Source organism: Sphaeramia orbicularis, chromosome 6, assembly GCF_902148855.1.
Source record: "Sphaeramia orbicularis chromosome 6, fSphaOr1.1, whole genome shotgun sequence".
Lineage (NCBI taxonomy): Eukaryota > Metazoa > Chordata > Actinopteri > Kurtiformes > Apogonidae > Sphaeramia > Sphaeramia orbicularis.
Window position 1 is genome coordinate 38,794,761 of NC_043962.1, and position 20,741 is coordinate 38,815,501.

At 35.2% G+C, this 20,741-nt stretch overlaps 2 protein-coding genes across 2 annotated transcripts; both read left to right on the forward strand.

Moving 5' to 3' along the window:
* The first annotated feature begins 1,359 nt into the window (after positions 1-1,359).
* c6h15orf40 (chromosome 6 C15orf40 homolog) lies at positions 1,360-3,541 on the forward strand. Its single transcript, XM_030136901.1, has 4 exons — positions 1,360-1,628; positions 2,332-2,461; positions 2,726-2,853; positions 3,146-3,541. The coding sequence occupies exons 1-4, from the start codon at positions 1,428-1,430 to the stop codon at positions 3,233-3,235; spliced, it is 549 nt and encodes a 182-aa protein (XP_029992761.1). The 5' UTR covers positions 1,360-1,427; the 3' UTR covers positions 3,236-3,541.
* A 14,028-nt stretch (positions 3,542-17,569) lies between these two features.
* Positions 17,570-20,696, forward strand: cart2 (cocaine- and amphetamine-regulated transcript 2). Its single transcript, XM_030136902.1, has 3 exons — positions 17,570-17,745; positions 18,891-18,974; positions 20,338-20,696. The coding sequence occupies exons 1-3, from the start codon at positions 17,626-17,628 to the stop codon at positions 20,443-20,445; spliced, it is 312 nt and encodes a 103-aa protein (XP_029992762.1). The 5' UTR covers positions 17,570-17,625; the 3' UTR covers positions 20,446-20,696.
* The last annotated feature ends 45 nt before the right edge of the window (positions 20,697-20,741 follow it).

Sequence of the window (20,741 nt, forward strand, 5' to 3'; positions counted from 1 at the left end):
TGTACAGACAGAGAAAAAGGGAGAGTCAACAAAAGGAGGTTTGATTGGGCACGTTTCTATTTCAAAGTTTTAAATTAATCATCAAAAACCAAGGCAGAAAATAAAAGTCTTTTTTGTGGGTTGTAGATCATTTTTGTTTTGTTTTGTGTTACTTTATGCTTATTCTCCAATCCATTTCAAAGAGAAATTAAATAAATAAATTATGACAGGTTATGAAGTTATGCTACCCAACAGTATGTATAGTGCTTAATAAATCTATTAGACCACCACCCAGTGTAAGGTTTATGCCACAGCTGCTCTAAACTAACACCTTCGATATTTACCCAAATCATTTTTTATTTTTCTGTAATGATTAATACACCAGTATGTAGAAGCTCTTTGACTAAAATGATATAATTAAAGAATATAACTATTATTGTTATTCATGAATTTATTGCTGCACAAAAAAACTTTTAAAAAATGATAATGCAAAATAATATTTCTTGATTAAGATGTTAAATTCTAGTTATTTACTTGAATGTTATCTGTAATTTCTGACATCTCTGAGAAGAAGCCCAGTGAGTCGACTCAAATTTGTGACTAAAAAGGTGATTTCAGTCTGAAATTGTTCTTTCTGTTCCAAATGGTAAAGTGTCAAGAGCTACGAAAATGAAAGAGTCACATTAAAGCACTTTGTGGTCTCTGACACGAATAGGGAAAGGTGGTCTAATAAATTCATTAAGCACTGTACATTAGGGATGAATGCTGATTTAAGTTTAGGTTGATTAGTCGATTGGTTGTGACATAATCATTAATACATACCCCCTGTCCAAACCAAAGTAATGGTAATAAATGAGTGAGCCAAAGCTTTTCCTCTGTTTTAGACTTCAAATTTGCAGGAGTCCAGCTGAAAAAGTAAAACCAACATTAGTTCTACATTCCAGCCTATGAAGTCAAGAATGAATCTCTTCCCACTTCCACCCCAAACAAAAATAAAATTGAATATAAAATGTGCATATATGGCTTCCATTTTTACTAATCGATTATTCATGCTTATCCCCTGTAGATGAGCCCTGCCATTACCAGCTACAGGTAAGAAACAGATTCATGCAATAAATAATAACACTGCAAAATAATAATTGTATAAAACTGAGCACTTTTCTTTGTGATTCTAAAACTTAGGTACTTTTAATCAGATGAGATCAGAAGGATTTTTGTATTTTATTGCTAAGAAAATGATCTTACCATTTTTACCCCGAAAACTTTATCATAAGCTCTTTATCAATATTCTTTAAAAAAAAATCTCTGATAAAACATTTTCCCTCTGTTCAGTTTATTTATGCTTTTAATTTGAAAGTTATCGGAAGTTTTATTTTTGAAAAGCGGAAATCACCGTGTTTACATTTTAGCATGTTTGCTAAGTGTTGAAGCTAACGACTAACAGGTAGATGTCAGGTTTAACTATAAGTGGTGTCTTTAAAACATCACTCACATGTTTTAGATTAGTAAAGTGTGCCTGCTTCCCTGGCTTCGTACCGGTATACTGCTGTCGGTTTATCGGTAAAACCCAGTCCAGACTTTGTCCTCGTCCCGTTTCCTATCAGAGACCGTACGGAACAAACCGGCAAATGCCCAAAAAAGAGAAAGTGGTGAGTTATATTAACGGTGTTATGGCATAACATGCACACTAATATAATAATATAAGCTAAGGTAATGTAAGATAATGTTAAAATTAAAGCTACTCAATAATAGTGGATCAAAACGACAACGTGTGTGTGATGCTAAAAATCTCATACAGAAAAAGTCACTCAGTTGTTCTTAACCTCTTATCTGCATCTCACTTATATCAACATTTATTTAGATATCCACCATGATAATTGAAACTTTATAGCCTATTCACAAGAAGTAAATTGCCAGGAATGTTCTACTTTTGTCATACTCTGTCTGAAAACAACGCAATTACAGAAAAAATAGTATCTATAGAAGCACAATGCAAAGTTCAATGTAAAAGAAATATTGTTATTTTTCTTTGTATCACTGCAAATTTATTGGAAAAATATTCTGGAAATATGTACTCTATTATATATGTGTGAATATACAGTTAAAACTCTTAAAACTGCATAATTCAGTCACTGTATGAGTTTGTGTTTCATAGATTATATGTCATAAGATAAACATGGACAATCAATAACTGTTTTAAATAAAGTGAAATTAAAGTTTAAGATCGTTTGAAATAATCAGGGTCATTATTTTATGCTCTACTACTGTATATATGTGTGAATGAGTGAATGGGATGAGTGAATAATAGGCTATCAGTCTAGTGTAACCTCACTGACTTGTTCTGTTAACCAGGTTAAAGGACGGCCGGCTGGTGGTGCAGTAGCAGAGGCAGAAGCATCTGGTCCCGTAACCAGAGACAAAAATGGTGCTGTGACCATAACGGTGCATGCTAAGCCTGGCTCCAAACACAGCAGCATCACAGGTCGCTTTAACTCACCAGGACACATCACAGGCTACAACATCACACCTAATGATAACATGACAGAACCGTTGCATTATAAAAGTGTATTTCTTAGTATGTGTCATAGTATATGTGTGGACTGATACTTTAAAATATTCTTTAATCCCACAGAATAAAAACAGGATCATTTAAAAACAATTCCTACACTGTTTTTCTTTGATTTGCTGATGAGTGTGATGGCATTGGTTAAAGTACTGAGCTGGTTTACTTCATGTCCTCTTGTAGAAGTTTCTGCAGAGGCAGTGGGTGTGGCCATTGCAGCACCACCCACAGATGGAGAGGCCAACACTGAACTTATTCGTTACCTGGCTGAAGTTCTGGACCTAAAGAAAAGTCACGTTGTGCTTGACAAGGTTCGTCTAGTAACATTTAAATCCGTTTCATGAAACTGTATTACTTTGTTTGACATGACTTAATGGTAACAAATACACAAGAGTGCAGTGAGCTAAAGTGTACATTGTCATCTCTTGTGCATGTTCAAAAACATTCAAACGATGAAGGTTGAGATGTTTGGTTTTTTTTGTGCATCTAATCTAACTAACCTCCTGCTTTAATTTCGCTCCTTCCTGCTTCATTATTTATTTAACTGTCAGCCTCCTTACTGCATGTATCCTTTCTGTTTGTCTTTTGTCCTGTCTTTTCTAGGGTTCCAGGTCCAGAGACAAACTCATCAGACTGGATTCTGCCCTCAGCCCAGAGGAAGTGCTGAGGAGACTCAGACAGGCAGCAGGCTGACAGGACGGATGTGCGACTGAAAATTTGAAAAAGATTCTCCCTCCGTCTGTTTCACTTGTTCAAGTTTTACATGAGTTTTGAAGAGGGACGAATGTCAGGCACAACCAGATCAGAAAGGCTACTAGAAAAGCCAAAGTTGTACTCCAACAAGCACCAGTGAGTAGGAGACATTTCAGTGACTGGATGTAACTGACTGTAAACTTGATATGATGTTTACATGTTTGGATGAAAGCAGTGGCTTATAAAATGTATTATTACGTTAATTAGATGTCAAAATTGACACAAATAAATGGAACATGACTACTATAATGGTATTTGAATTTGTGCTTGATCAGTGGTTGATTAGAAAACTACTTACTTAAACATAAATGTACGGTATACATTTCTATTTGATGCAGCTTTATATTCTACTCCAATATCTTTCAAAAAGCAAACATTATACCTTTTACTACACTACATTTGTCAGACAGCTTTAGTTACTAGCTATTTTTGCTTAATTAAAGATCTGAATGCATTACTGTCCTTCATGTAACAAATCTTCTACATCATCTCATGGAAAAGAAGCCCCTGACCCTGCATATCTTAAAGTTTTATTCAGGCAGTAGATGGCACTGTGTGGCTTCTATCAGAGGTTTAACTCAGTCGTTACCCTGCTGCAGTGGAGCCTGCCGACTTAAAAACAAGTATGAAACAATTATAATTAAGATGGTAAAAATGAATAAACATTGAAGTCAGAGTGGAAATTAGCTGATGACTGTACAGCAGGAGCCACATGAATAAATAGTATGGAATGAACATCTTTATTCCAGCAGCAACAGTGGTGTTCAGTTTTAGAGGTCTTAAAAGTAATGTCAGTGTTTAATGTTTTTGTTAATGCCAAATTCCTTTCCAAATTGTGGCTCAACAGGTGCAAGCCCACCTGTTTTAAACTGAAGAGGTAAAACTTTTACAAACAGTAGGTAGTCACTTCAGTTTGGAACAATTTTTAGCTGTGGATTATTTGGTTCGGCTGTGTTTTAGAAACAAACAATGGTTGAAAATAAGAAATGTAGCAAATGTTTTTGTATTAAAGGTTGAAAACAGAATATCCTGCATTTTGTTTAGAAATACACTTAAAATGAATTGGCTTTCAGAATAAATATGCATGTCTGGAAAAAATAACAAGACCAAACCAAATGTCCAAACCTGAAACTCACTGAAGTCCTCCGGACTTTAATTCAGAGGAAGATACATGATAGCAAACCATCAAACGAAGCTGAGCTGCTTGCATTTTGATTAATAAATGACATTAAACAGTCAAGAATAATTTGAAGATGCATGAAAGCTTCAGGTGGTATCAGGATTATTCCACTGAGTATTGATTGAAGAACTTTCCCAAGTTAAAACATTAGTATCGTGTTTTTAAAGATGAATATGATCTTGTTTTCTTTGCATAATTCAATGTCTGAAAAATAGTGTTTTTTGTCATTTTGATCACCTACTGCAAAGAAATGTTCCAAAGACAACATTTACCTCTACTTTGGAGGTTATCAAATAATACAATTTGTTCATTTGTCTGTCAGTAGGGTTATCCAAAATGACTGCACTGATTTTCATGGAATTTGGTTGAAGTCAAGGGTAAGACCCAGGGATGAACTCCTTGAATTTAGAGCAAATCCAATAAAAGGAGCCTGAAAGTGTTTTCACTTGTTTAACACTGAAGACACTGGAGCTAATGGTAATGGTTGGTAATAAATGAAATAGTGGCACTATTTGAGGAAAAAAGAGAAAATAACATTTGCTTCTGTTTTGTGTTTTAATAAGGGTGAAACAACAAGAATGAGCCCGGTTATGTTGCCTTGATAGAGGTCTGTGCTCACTGAGTATTTGTGTTTTTGATAGAAAATGTTAATTTCACCAGACATCCCTCCAATGCACACATTCGAATAAAAGAAAGTTGTGGTCTCTATTAGTTCCACAGCTGTAATAGCATTTTCTGTCCATAATTTAATTATTCTTAAACTCATTCGTATTGGGTTTATCAAATATCGATGGAAAAATGTTTGTTCTGAAAGAAGATGAGGATTTCATACTTTGGGTATGTTGTTGATGTTCAGTGGTGAGCGAAAGGTGGACATGTGAAAGTGTCTTTTACTTTGGTGCATTTACTCTGTGAGTGGAGAAGCAGAGTCTTCAGTACCAGGGCCGTAGTCACTGGGGTCCCCAGGGCAGGGCCCCATGTGCACCACCAGTGTTTTCAGAGTGGTGACTGTCAAAGCTGTAAAATCAGCACGAGTAATGTCTGTGGGGAAAAAGAAAAAAAAAAGCTCATTAACATCAGTCATCACGTAGAATCCAAGGACTGCAGTGAATTAGTGGCGTGATAATGAGCCCGGTTCCTCAAAGCTTCAAAGAGATCAAGAGTTGCTGTGGATCTGAGCTGACATCAAAGCCCACATCATCAAATGACTCCATATCAAACATCACAACATTTTTGAGCCTTCATCCTTAAACTGAGGATTTTATTTCATATTCAAGCTCTCTGCAAACAAAGTTTCTGCATGTCAGCGACTGTTATACAGGAGTGAAGTTTATTTCCCCTGTCACTGAGAGCATTATGTAAGAAATACCTCAGAGTGGGCTGAGTTTGTTTTCCAGTTTGACCAAATCAGGCTGATTTCCAATAAGTCATTTGTCATGGTGTGTCTCCAGGAGTGAGCCTGGATCAACAGCTTTACGTCTGCTGCTGAGTCCCACCGAAAGCTGCTGTCAAGCTGAAGGATGTTCAGACGCCAAGTTAAGCCTCTCCAGGCTGGCCGGACACTTTCCCTCCTAAATTTTAAGGATTCATTGGCATAAATCCGCTTCTCATCTGTGTTTGGTGCTAGAAGATCTCTCAGGTCACTTTGTGAAGATTTCAGTCTTTAAAATAAAATAAAATTAAAATTAAATAAAATGAAATATAAAAGTCAGCCACAAGAATACTTTAAACATTATAATATTTAATAAAATGCTCATATAATATTCATAATGTGCGACATGACTCCAGGTTTGGAGTTTTATATCCGGCCATATCAGTTAAAAACTGCAATTAAAAGATAGCAAAAAGTAATTTGTGTTTCATCCAGGCAGGGATGAGGGGAGATTTCTTTCTTTATCATGTACTCCATGAAGGAAGGGGTGTGTGTGTAGGTGTGTGTGTGTGTGTGTGTGTGTGTGTGTGTGTGTGTGTGTGTGTGTGTGTGTGTGTGTGTGTGTGTGTGTGTGTGTGAGATGGAGCTGATTTCAAGGGTGTGAACGTGACACTGATGTTTTTGACACTTAACCACCAGTGATAACACTGAACTCTACTAATGTCTGAAGTCTAACCCTGTTTGTCATCTAGGGAAAATGCAAAAAAAAATAAAGAAAGAAAGATAATCAGCCATAAAAATGAAAAAATGACAGAATTCCACAACTCTGGTTTGTCCTTGGGAGAAATATCCAAGAGTGGTTGACATTATCATGTTCATATATTCATCTGTACAACAATAACACATAAATACAAACCCTGGAGCACAAAGACTATTTTTATGCCATGTGTAATATATTCTAACGATATTCATGACCTTCCTGCTACTTTAGAATTTATTCTGTGCTTTACAGGCAGTTCTTCCCAAACAATGGAGCCTTTGCATATGATCTTTTCATATTTTTTACTTAACCAAAGATTCCAATACAATAATGTAAACATACTCCATTAAAAGTAAACGTCTAAAAGTTTAAAATCACTTAGCGGTACTTAAGTTCAAGCACTTGTCCTCCCTAACTGTTTTACACTGATCAGACAAAATATTCTGACCACGGACAGGAGGAGTGGTAATATTATTGATTATTTTATTCACTGGGTTGGATACATTTGTATGTGGAAGCAGCAAAATGATCAACATAACGAACTCAGTGACTTTGACCAGGTCCATATTGTAACAGTGATGACTGGGTCAGAGCATCTCCACAACTGCAGGTCTTGTTGGGTGTTCCTGGTCTGCAGTGGTCAGTACTGACCAAAACTAAACTAAAGAAGGACATCCCAATCTCAGAACAGTTGATCATCTGTGGGAGCTGTAGGACAAATAAATCTGATCCATGGAGGTCCACCTCTCTACTTCCAGGGCTTCAGGGATCTGCTGCTAACATCTTGGTCCAGATCCCACACACACCTTCAGAGGTCTGGTGGAGTCTAGGCCTTGGGTCAGAGCTGTTTTAGTGGAAAAAGGGGAACTTATGCAATATTAGACAGGCAGTAATGTTGTTCAGATTCAGATTCAAATTTATTTGTCATTTCAGCATATAGAATGCACAGAAACAAAACATTGTACTCAGGTCCCCGACTGTCAGCAGCATTTAGTAAATAGTATAAATTACAGATAAAAATAATAAAATAACAAAATACTAATATAAAAAACAATAACAATACCCCCCCCCCAAAAAAAAAAAAAAAAAAATTACGTATAAATAATTAAAAAGTTTTATTTCTGAAGTGTACAGCAGTAAAGTGCCATTTTAAAGTGTATTCCGGGGCTCAAGTTCAGCAGGAGTTCATTATTCTAACCGCCTCAGGATAAAAGCCACATAGACGGATGACTGGTGGAGATCCAGTTGTTGGTCTTTAAATACTGTTGGTAGGTACAAACCAATTTTCATTAGGAATGAACAAGATCTGGAGAAGCTCTAACCCAGTGACTTGGCCGTTACAATGTCCCTCTTGTCAAAGTTGCTCAGATCTCTGCTCTCGATCAATTTTTCCAACACATCAACATCAAGGGCTGAATGCTCACCTGCTGCCTATATATTAACCCTTTCATGCATGAATTATGAGAACCTTAGTTGAGTTTTTTCCTGAGTGTTTTTATTCCTCTTTAGGCATGGAAAAAAAAACAATGCGATTGAAATTTCTTTATGAACCTATTTTTCATGGAGTTAGAAAAATATCCGCTCAGCTGGACACCATGTGTTTAATTTTTGAAGCAAAACAAACCATGTATTTAAAACCCATCATCAGAGTGTGATAAACTGTTTGAAAACTATGAAATAAAAACATTTTTCATGCAGCTAATCTGATGTTTTCTCCCATGTTAACATACTCTAATACTAGTTATTACTAACTTCATGTAGACAATATGCAAAAAAAAAAAAGCTTTTTGATTAAAAAAACTGTTAATTACAGTCTAATAACAATTAGCAATTGATTTAACACATGTTAGTGCAGATCAGGTTTATCAAGAACAGCAAAGTTACAGTAATGGTACGAATTACAGTGTATGGAATGATGCACCAGTGTCCACTGTGTCGGATGATATGGAACTAAAACAACAAAACCATGAATATACAAGAGAACAGCTGGAGAATAACTGTCCACTGGAGTGACCACTATGCATGAAAGGGATAAAGAGGTCATATTTTGCTAAACCCACTTTTATTAGTCTTTGGTAAGTTTATTTGTGTAATTGGACCCTAAAAGTTCAAAAAGTTTGAATTTGAACCCTCCAGGTGCTGCAAAGCTGTGTTTATATTCATTTTGGCAAAAATCAAGTGGATTTCTACAACCTGATTTAATTCCTTCTTAATTTGTTATGTTTTATAACTAGCTATGTGATGACATTTGCACATATAAGGTCAAGACTTCCAACAAACATTTTTCTGAGTACGACATAACTGTTTATCAGCAGCAGCGGTTGTAGTCCATACTGAAAATATGTCCAAACTTCGAGTTGATTACCTAAAATGTTCAGTTGTTGGTTGTATTATCGAACACAAGTGGCTGAACAGGACAGAAAGCGTGATCAACAACCTAGAGGGGGTGCGGTGTGAATAGGCTCATTTGCATTTAAAGGGCCAGCGCTCAAAATGACCTTTCTGGTGTCATTACTCAGAAATAGGGTTGAAGATGGACCTGTGGAGTTGAACGAATGAAGAATTCAGACCCAAGCAGAGCATTTACAGTTTATGTAGACCACAGGGAAATGTTTGAAAATGCATATTTCCATTTAAAAACATAAAATATCACTCCTTTAAACCCACTGAGGGGTCCCATTGTAATTGAAATAATCAAAATTTACACGACTTTGCCTGTTGTTGGTCAGAATGTTGGTGTGGCTGATCAGTGTATTGTTCTCTCTGTCATGATTAGATCATTAAAAATGAAGTCAGTGTTGCAAACATGTTACTGTTGTAGTTGGAGGTGGTTTGAACTACTATAAATCTAGTTTTATTTAGAAGGAAATCAAATAAATCTAATGCCTCATCATGTGATTAATGGAATAGAAAAGAGAGAAAAATTTCTGATACATAAATCTATTTTCAGTTTTGTTTTGTTTTTTACTTTTGTGCAGTCTTTGATTCTTAGTGATATATTGGAAGATTTGAACATTTATCGAAATTAAACCATTTAAGAAGGTTAGAGGGGAAGTCACTACTTGTTGGAGCTGTTAACATCTCACAAACATTTGACTTCTAAGCTTGACTATACAGCGGTTTATACAAAATGATACATTGCTACAAAAAGATAACAACAAGTACAATATTTTCCAGCAAAATGTAGAGGAGTAAAAGTAAAGTAGCACTAAAACAAACACCCAAAGTACAAGTACAGTTTATACCTCAAAATCGTCACAGTTCATCACTAATGATCACCCAACTTTGAGAATCACCCAACTCTGAGAAACACCCAATCACTTATCCATATGTTAAAAGAAAAGACGGCTGCTTATTAAGTCGATTCCTGGTGGAAGTTGAAAAGAGAAGAAGAATAGAAGAAGAACTGCCCAGAGCCTGGCAGGGGATCAAACACCCAAAGAAGAAGAAATGATTAAAAGAGTCAGGACTGCATCCTGCTGCAGATTCACTTCTCTGTTGTGAATACCGACAGCTTTCATCCGCACTCTCACAATAGCAAGTCAGCAGTATTTTAGGGTGGTTTGGAGGGAGAATTTGGGAGAGGGCGAGGCTATTTATTCGGACATTTGTTCCCTTTGATCCCATAAAGTTACTACTGTAGACCTAATCATGCCCTGGAGCCCTGAAGGAGCAAGGCAATGGATTTTAAACCTCTTACTTCATTTCTTTCTTCAGATTTATTTATAGTTGCCATCATGAATGGCTGCAAACAACCAACTCGCCCCCTGGGAGCTGACATAACACTTAGATTTAATGCGGGGACCATTTTCCTTGTTTACTTTCCATTCTCTGCATGCCCACTGCCGACTTCACGTCAGCACAATGCTCTTATTGTCACACTTCTGCCTCGCTCACAACAGGAGGATTTGGACACTGCTGCTCTGACTCTGCAGACCGGATGTTTACCATCAACAATCCGCTCTGCTGGAGCCCGTAAATAAAAATTTTGAGATCATGACAGAATTTTTAAACAAGTACATGCTCATATTTTTACGTAATACACACGGAAGTTTGACAAATACACTAAAAATAAGTTTAATGTTATAGAAAGTTGATGTAGTTATGTGTGATAGTGTCAAGTGGTGGATGTAACTTTTATTTAATTTCTGTTCTTCCTTAAATCCACCACATGGGTAAAAATAATCCCCTTCAATCATCAGCACTCACCCTCTGACACTGTGTGGGTGTGTATTTACCTCATAGAACCTTTTGATTTCTTTTTATATTCAGGTAGAGCTGAAATGATTAATTGATTAATCGACTTGAATCGATTAAAAAAACTGTTCTCTTACAATTTTCCTGAGTCAAAGTTTCATTTCCTTAATTTCACTGCTGCTAAACAATGGTTCCACTGTTGTTGCTGTTTCACATGGGCAGTTTTTTGTGATGCACAAGACGGCAGGATCAACGCAAACAGCATTTACTCCTTTACATTTCTAATCTTTCACACAAACATTAACCCATAAAGACCCAAACACCCACTTGCGGCCAAAACCATCTACTGATGTTAAATGTTTAATACCTGTTGATCCATTAATCCTATCAATACATGTAAATAATTGGTGTAAAATACAGTTTGTCATCTTTTTATGGTCATCAGATATGACCCATTTGGACGTTCAGAGGCTCCGTAGTTACCATGGAAACATTGTCATCTTCTACAACATTGATTATCCAGTAAAAGCCATGGAGTTGGATCAGTGACAGTGGATGGACACACTGGGTTTATGTTCAGTTACTGGTATATTTTACTGAAGAAGTCACTTTTTCTTCAGTTTTCTCTGCTTTTGATATAATGACCCTTAACTTTAATCTGACCTTTTATGGACATCTACATAAGTAAATTAAATAATGGAAAATACCTGATTTTGACTGAAAAAATGCAAAATACAGAATATAATATTATAATGAATAGTGATAAATCACTTAAGAAAGGTTAAATAGAGGAAAAATTCATTTAGGAACTGACACAAAAGTATAGCACTGGGTCTTTATGGGTTAAAAATATTTGGATTTATTTCTTTAAATTGTAGGCTCGTTCCATCTTAAGTTGTTAGTAAGTTGGATGCATATTTGTTGAGACTGCAGTGGACATATTGTTTGCAGATGTCATTAAACGTGTTTGTTGTTGTTTATATTTATAGGTATTTTATATATGCTTTTATACTGTTGTTACTGTTGTTATGTCTATATAGATAATTTTTATATATCCTCTTACTTCTATACTTTTTGTGGTTGTTTTTTCAGCTGGTTCTGGAATAAAAGACAAGTTGTTTGTCATTTTCAGACATATGTTTTTCACATATTTACTATATTTTTCATCTTTTCAAATAATCTAATCCAATCCAATCAAAGAAAATATTAGATACAAAAATAATTGATAGCTGCAGCTCTATATACAGGCTTATGATCTGTTTGGGATTAAATGTTTCTAAGGCAAAACCGTCTCGCATGGATCATAAATGCATAAATATAAAATGACTCATCTACGCTCCTTGGTTTCCATGTATGTGTTTACATTTGTGTTTTGACCTGTCCAATATGGCAGCCATGCTGGGGTTAATCCAGCAGCCACTTTGGCATCTACCCATGTACATATATCTATGTCATACATGACCTTTTACTATGTAAGCACCACCCACTAAGACATATGTTTTTGTTTTTCACTTGATTCCTGCTGCTATTGAGTTTTTTTTGTTTTTTTTTACGTCCAAGAAGAAATGTGACGCCTGTATAACTTTGCAGCGCCTTGAACTAGGAATTCCCATGCTTGATCTCTGTTTATACAATGAATCAACATGGTATTATATAGCCTGTTTACAATCTGATTTGTCCTTGAGCAACCTGCCTGACAAACCTGCATGTGGCCTGTTTGTTTACCATCTGGGACAGAGGATTTTAAGATGCAGCTCTTGTGAGTGTCAGAAGGGTTTAAGTTGTGTTTATATGATGGCTGGAGACACTAATACCTTCATCTCTCAACACTAATATGAAATATAAATAGAAGCACAGCAGGAACGGAAATATATTCAAGTGTGTTATTTCCTCAGCCGTTCTTAAAAGTTAAATATGAGCAGGAAATTGGAAAAGGCTCCATCTCTCTGCCACCGACGGGGTTTTAACACAGATTCATCCTGGCACTTTGGGTCTGAATTATTCTGGCCATTTGCAGACTGGTGGGTCATTGATCCAACCAAATCACTTCATCCATACTCAATCTGCTCACTTTTTCTGAGGATCGACGATGTTGTAAACATGAGGAAACATTGTTAAAATGTGTTTAGACAGAAGTTTAAACTATGCTGGACTTGCATCACTCTCTTGATACTGTACATTATATTCAAGACTACCTGAACTGAGTCAAAATCAAGACTGAGACCAGAGTTTATGAAGACCGAGACCAGACTAGATACACAGCAAAGACATTATGACTTGTAAGTTTTTCAAATATTACAGGCTGATATTTTGTGATATTCATTTTCTTACCTTAACACTGAAATAGCATCATCTTAACGTGATTAAACTTAAAGACCTTTACCTGATGTGCAAAAAAGTAAAAGCTAGAAAAAACTATTTGTCAACATATTTCTTCAACCCTTCAATATTCTCAAGGTCACACATCACCTGGTTGGGGCGACAAACCTACATTTCACTACATTTCATTTACCAGCTAGTTAAGTGAAATGTAAGTGGTTAGTTTGTATAACTGATGGCTGACTACAGCAGAAGACTCAAAAAGAAGCAGCCTGTGTAAAGCTAAATGAAATATCAAAACGTTTTACACCTAAACCAAAAGATACGTTGGAGATTATATTTTTTAAATCACAGTAAAGACTACAAATAAATCAGATAAGATTGAGTGAAAGTGCAATTGAGACAGGGAGTACTCGAAAGACTGGATTGATCCTGAGTACTATTGTACTGTACTATGTGTGTTGCACAATTTGTAAAATTACCTTCAACAAAGTAAAAAAAAGAAGAAAAGTAACATCTTTCATTTGTAAATAAAAGATAAAGTCTTACATCATGTCAGTGGCATCCCTCTGTTTAAACTATATATTTAACATGGATCCCAGAGAATGGGAATCTCTCTGACATTGGGGTTTCTTTGCTTTTTATCTTAATTATTGAAATCTGCACTTACTGTGATGATTAATCTACCAGTGTGGAGAAGCTCTTTAACTGAAATTGTATTTTTTTTTATGTTATAATAGAATAATTATTGTTATCCATGAATTTTAAAAATTACCTTTCAACAGGAAAAATAGTAGAGTACATGATTATTTCTTGATTAGCCCATAAAGACCCAAACATACATCAGCAACCAAAAGCATCTACTGATCTAAAATTTTAAATACCTGCTGATCCACTAATCCTATCAATACATGTAAATAATTGGTGTAAAATGCAGTTTGTCATCTTTTCACAGTCATCAGATATGACCCATTTGGACGTTCAGAGACTCTGTAGTTACCGTGGAAACACCATCATCTTCTACAACATTGATTCACTAGTAAACCCATGGAGTGGGATCAATGACAGTGGATGGAGACACTTGGTTTATGTTCAGTTACTGATATATTTTCTTGAAAAAGTCACTTTTTCTTCAGTTTTCTCTGTTTTTGATATAATAACCCTCAACTTTAATCTGAGCTTTTATTGATATCTACATGATCAGCAAATTAAATATAGGAAAGTTGGTGATTTTCACTTAAAAATGCAAAATACAGAGCATAATATCAGAATAAATGAAAGAAATATTAATAATACTGACAAAAAATTATTTGGGAACTGTCACAAAAGTAGCACTTGGTCTTTATGGGTTAAGATATCAAATTATAGTTATTTCCTTGTGTGCCTGAACAGAAAAAATTGATTTAGTGGTTGACTGTTTTGAGAACTCACTGAAAATGAAAGGCAGAATAAAGCACTTCATGATATTTTATGGTCACTGCAAAACAGAAAAAGATGGTCTAATAAATTCATTGAGCCTGTGCCTCTATTGGATTAACAGAGCACACAGTCATGCCCCTCTCAGGTTGAAATACATGGATGAACTTATTAAAACATGGAATCTGCAGCCTATGTGTATCAAAAATAACCAACACAACACTGTTCAACACATGATTGCATTGATAATTTAGAACAACCTTGTATTGGTCTGCACTGACCTTTCCATCTGAAAGTAACAAGTGGACCCTGATAAGCCAGATCAGTGCCCCCGTATCACTGTGGGTCTAATATTCACGCCTGTACCGTTGACATGCACTCACCCACTTGAGGAGAATATGGAGGATGAGTCATCGGACCAGATCAGTTTTTTTCCTCTGTAGCCTAGTGAACCCTCCAACATGTATTCATCTATGTAATGAGGGTTTAAGCGCAGCAGCCCCACATTAACATCCTGTGTGTAACTATCCGCACACTGTTCACGCTCATAATCCGTTCATACTCTGCATCGACTTCCGCAGCTTCCTGTGTAGAAGCATCTGCATTTGTCAGAGGTGAGAAGAATCAATATAAATACATCTTGACTGTATTAAAGAAGGGTTTTAAAGTATCTGTACTGGCCACCTGAGGTCAAAGTATATACAAGATTTACAGAAGTACCTCGAAACACTGTAACTTTGGTTATATTATTAAAGTTTTTGTGTTATTTTCATGTTGTTTTTCACCTTTTACATAATTTTCATGTCATAGGTTTGTTTTGTATTATATCAGTCTTAATGTTGTGAAACGGTATAATGATGGTGAAGAAAAGCAATAGAGAATTCCCCTCAAATGCAGTAGAACTAAAGTAGCAAGCCTGTTTTGAAAATGGACACACAACTAATGATATCTGTGTTAAAACATAGATAATAAAAGGAAAAAGGTGATAGAAAAAATACAATATGTTTCAGGTTTATTGATTTATGACTTACTTGCACATAATAAAAACAACAAAAGAAAAAACAAGATTCAAACAAGTAACAAGATTGTGCAGGAGAGGTTAGAAGCCAAAAAAAGGCTTATATGAATACCTCATCCGAAATGAACAATACACAAAAAATAATTAAAAATACAATATAACTGAAATAATAAACTAAAGTATTATTAGTATTATTATTAAAGTATTATTCTCTTGCTTTTCCATTTTCACTTGTACTTAAGTAAAAAAAAGCTGCATCAATGCTTCTACATTTACCAGTTGATTATATATCTAAGTATTTGTACGTCTCCTTCAGTAAAAACTGCTTGTCTTGTGGTGTATTATGGAGGAGCGAACCTGCCATATTGAAAAATATTTACAAAAATATAAAAATGCCTTTTATTTTTCAATACGGCAGGTACGGTCCTCCACTGTGTATGTCTTACGGCTACTGTTGCCCAATTAATCCAATCACAATATCCGTCTGTGCAGTTATATAATCAGAAAAAGAAAAAAAAACAAAACATTCTGCCTCTGTGTGTGGTGTTTTGTGATGTTTTGGACTCAGTGAGCAGGGAGTGAAACCATATAAAAAATGTAAAATGAAAATCAACAACTTTTTATATTCGTAGGAATTTTTTTTAACCAATAAAGCCCCAAATATCCACCGGCAACCAAAACCATCTTCTGATCTAAACTGTTTAATACCTGTTGATCCACTAATCCTATCAATGCATGTAAATAACTGGTGTAAAATGCATTTTGCTCTTTTCAAAGTCATCAGATATGACCCATTTGGACGTTCAGGGGCTCTGTAGTTACCACGGAAACGCCGTCATCTTCTACAACATTGATTCACCAGAAAACCCATGGAGTTGGATCAATGACAGTGGATGGACACACTGGGTTTATGTTCAGTTAACAGTATATTTTGCCAAAAAAGTAACTTTTTCTTCAGTTTTCTTTGTTTTGATATAGTAACCCTCAACTTTTATCTGAGCTTTTATGAACATCTACGTGATCAGTGAATTAAATATAGGAAAGTACATGATTTACACTTACAAATGCAAAATACAGAGCATAGGCATAACCTATCATAAGTGATAAATCCCTTAGTAAAGGTTAAAAATAGGGGGAAACTGACACAAAAGTAACACTGGGTCTTTATGGGTTAATAATCAACAGTGTTGTCCACAAAAAACAAAAATGCAACATAGTTTTATAAAATTGCATGGTACTGTTTTTACCAGAAAAAACCTTAACCCTTTCATGCATGAATTATGAGAACCTTAATGATGATTTTCCCCCCTGTTTTTATTCCTGTTTAGGCATGGAAAAAAACCCAAAAACAATGCGTTTGACAGCTTTTTATGAATCTATTTTTCATGGAGTTGCAAAAATGTCCACTCAAATGGATGCGATGCGTTTAATTTTTGAAGCCAAGAAACATGTATTTACTGATATACTATGAAAACTATGAAATAAAAACACTTGTAATGCTGTTAATCTGATCTTTTCTCATATGTAAACATACTCTAATACTAATTATTACTCACTTCATGAAGATAATATACAAAAAAAAAAACATTTTGTTAAAGAAAAAATGATAATTACAGTCTAATAACAATTGATTTACACTCAAACATATTACTTTAGATCAGGTTGATCAAAAACAGCAAAGTGACATGATGCACAAATGTCCAGTGTGTTGGCTGATATGGAACTAAAACAACAAAACCCATGAATATTTACCAGAGAACAGCAGTAGAAGAACTCTCCACTGTAGTGACCACTGTGCATGAAAGGGTTAACAGTATTAGAATTAATCTTTGTCATGACTTTTTACTGTACATGATTATTTCCGATTAAATCTGACATCTGAATTAGGCTCGTGATGACTAGGTAGCTATCACGTCATGGTCGTGACGTCGAACGAGGAGCTCGAGGGGGCGGGGCGGTTCGAAAGCATCCAAAGGTCCCGCGCGCAGCGGAGCCGGCAGCGCCTAAAGGAACACCTGCAGGAGTCGGACGGCAGCTCGCGGAAATCACTTCTACTGTCTCTGGCATCATGTGGGCGCGAGCTGTGCTGTGCGTGGCGCTGTTGTGCGCGCTCTGTCCGGCGGGAAGGACGGAAGCCGAGAGGGACGAGAGAGACGTCCTGGACTACCGTTACAACTCCAACAGACTGGTGAGTTTGACCGTGAAGGCATCACACAGGTGAAAAACGCAGCAAGTAAATTAGTCACAGGAGGTTTAGATACACAACAGTCTGTCACACAATGTATTCATTGCTTCAACTTTGCTTTTATTTACTTTCATTCACTTTTTCTTTTGGAATTTGTGTGGACATAATTTGTCCAAATTAATATTTCAAATAGATTTCTTAAAATATTAAATTATATTGGCTAGTTTTTTGGTGTTTTTTTGACACAACATTGCGTGGGTTACAACTGATTTATCAGTATAATAATTAGAAAACTTTTATCCAGGAGGAAATTAAAACTGTACAAAAGTACAAATAATGTTATGATAATGTTATGATGACTAGAGGGCTATAACTAATTAAAATCTCTTAAAATATATAAACAATGTAAAACTTATTATTTTTATTGTTACTTGTTTATTTAATATACTATGGATTGCCTAGTGACTTATAAATAAAATGTGAATTGTATTGAATTGAGGTTGAATTGATGTAAAATAAATATGTGGCCAATGAACTTGAATAAGATGAAGCGTGCGTTAAGTGTGAGTGTTGTGTTGTTACTACAGGACAGATCAGTATCAGTGTCAATATTACACTCTGGAGCAAGAAATGTGTTAAAATGAATATAAAATTGGTAAACAAATTTATTAACATGTCATTATTAGAGGAGCTGCAACCAATAACTGCAATCAATACACTGACTAAGATATTTAACCTCTTAAATAGACATGGTTTTTAAATTACATGTCTAATACTGTGGAAATATATTTTGTCTTTAGCTTATATATTAAATCAGGTTGCAGCACAAGAAATTTTATTTAAGCAGTAACACCACTAATAAGCAGTTTTGCTTTTTTTTTTTTTTTTTTTTGGGTTTTTACAGTGAAATAGCTTGATAATTGTCTGCCTTCCATTAGTTCTTCTTTAACATCCAAAGGTCCTTGTTTGATTTGTGCTTGAGAGGTGAAGACTGTATTTATCTAAAGGATGATGAAATAAGCACTTCAGATTAATTGATAATCTTGCCAAATGGAACTCCTGAGCCACTCAAACAGAGATTTGCTTATTCATATCCATGCATCCATCTGTGTCTATGAGCTTTATGGCTAATGAGGATGGTTTTACAGCTCGGCGATCTGCATGAAGTGCTGGAGAAACTGCAGACCAAGAGGATTAGTCCCTGGGAGAAGAAATATGGGCAGGTCCCCTCTGTGAGTCACAGCCGGACGCTGCAGACACATTCACTGTTTTACACTTACATAGAAACACACTTACAATCTGATAAGATGCATATTTAAAACTATATGATGAAAGGAAAAATACACTACGGTAATAAATTCAGACTGATGTCAACCAGGGCTGCAACTAATGATTATCATCCATTATTTTCTCAGTTAAAAATATAATTGGTTCGGGTCTGTGAAATGTCACAAGATGGTGAAAAATGGTGAAAAGAATATTCATTTTTCTGGCACAAAAGAGTAAAATAAAGTAAAATAAAATATTATCACATCGAAGAGGCTGGAAATTTAAAAAAAAAAAAAAAAAAAAAAAAAAGTTGACAATCAATTTAGTAGTTGACTAGCTGAATAATTATTGCAGCTCCAGTGTTCATCTACCATTTAAAAATGTTCATTTATGAATAAATATTTTGATCATAACATAACATTTTCATTCAATTATTTGCATAACATATAATTATATAGCTCTGAATTGGGCACCACATCTATTTCATTGCCAGTACTGTAACTAATATAAGCTCCTGAAAGTCTCACCATCTAATTCTTGTAATATGATTTCAAATACAAATAGAAAACTCTAAAATATATATTTTTCCTCTGCAAGTAAAACACTTTTTGTGTCAAAAGAAGCTGTCTGTATTTGTTATACGTCATATTTAATCTCCATTTGATGCTTTTGAATGATTTTATATTTTTTCTTCTTGCATTCACTATTTTAACTTGCAGTAGTGTCTGTTTGACACAGGGGGGCGCCAATTCCTCTGACTAAACAGTAACAGTTATTGAAATAATATTAAATGTGCAAGTAAGGATATGATTTCAGCTTATATAAACAGCTGATATAAATGTTTAGTGATACATAAGTGGGTAAACAATCATGTCATGACTTGAAATCGTAACACGTAACACACGTAACACAATCGTAGCACTGACTGATAACCAGAAAAAAATGAACACCTGCCAGAAAGATATAGATAGAATATATTTTTTAAAGGCTGTACACAGCATAAAAATAGAAATGTACCTCCAATGTTTAGCAAATGAGAGGTATCTTGTAACCAGGGCATATATATGACAAAAACAAAACAAAAAAACAGTAATCATAAAATAGATTTTAAAAAAAGGTTTAAGTGCATTGTTTGCATCTTTACCAGCACAAACAAATGTTTTTATACACACAATATGTTGTCTAATTCATGTTTCTAATCACTAATTCTCATCAGGTTCTTCATTAGGATGACTTCTTCAGTCAAAATATTCATAAATGTTGCTGTCTGCAGATTCATGCAGTTTATTGTGTTCAGTCCATCATGAGGTATTTTTATGCTTTCAGTGCGACCTGGGAGAACACTGTGCCATCAGGAAAGGATCTCGGATCGGGAAAATGTGCGACTGTCCTCGAGGAGCTTTCTGCAACTTCTTCCTGTTGAAGTGCTTATGAGCTGATCAGATACCACAACAAGAATATATTTTAAAATGTATATTTTCCAGTACAGATATATATATAAAACAAAGTTATAAGATGTAAAGTGCCCTCAGTGTGGAATAAATCCTTTTTGTGTGGTGCTGTGTTGCATTAAGGGTATTTTATGTATCTTTTTTCAAGACTTCTCACTATTATTAATGTACCTCTGTGGATTTGTTGTGTTGTGAATAGAGATGTTTTTTTAAATAAACACTTACACAATCACATGTTCTTCTCAGGTTAATAACCATGTGAAGAAAATGAAATCTATA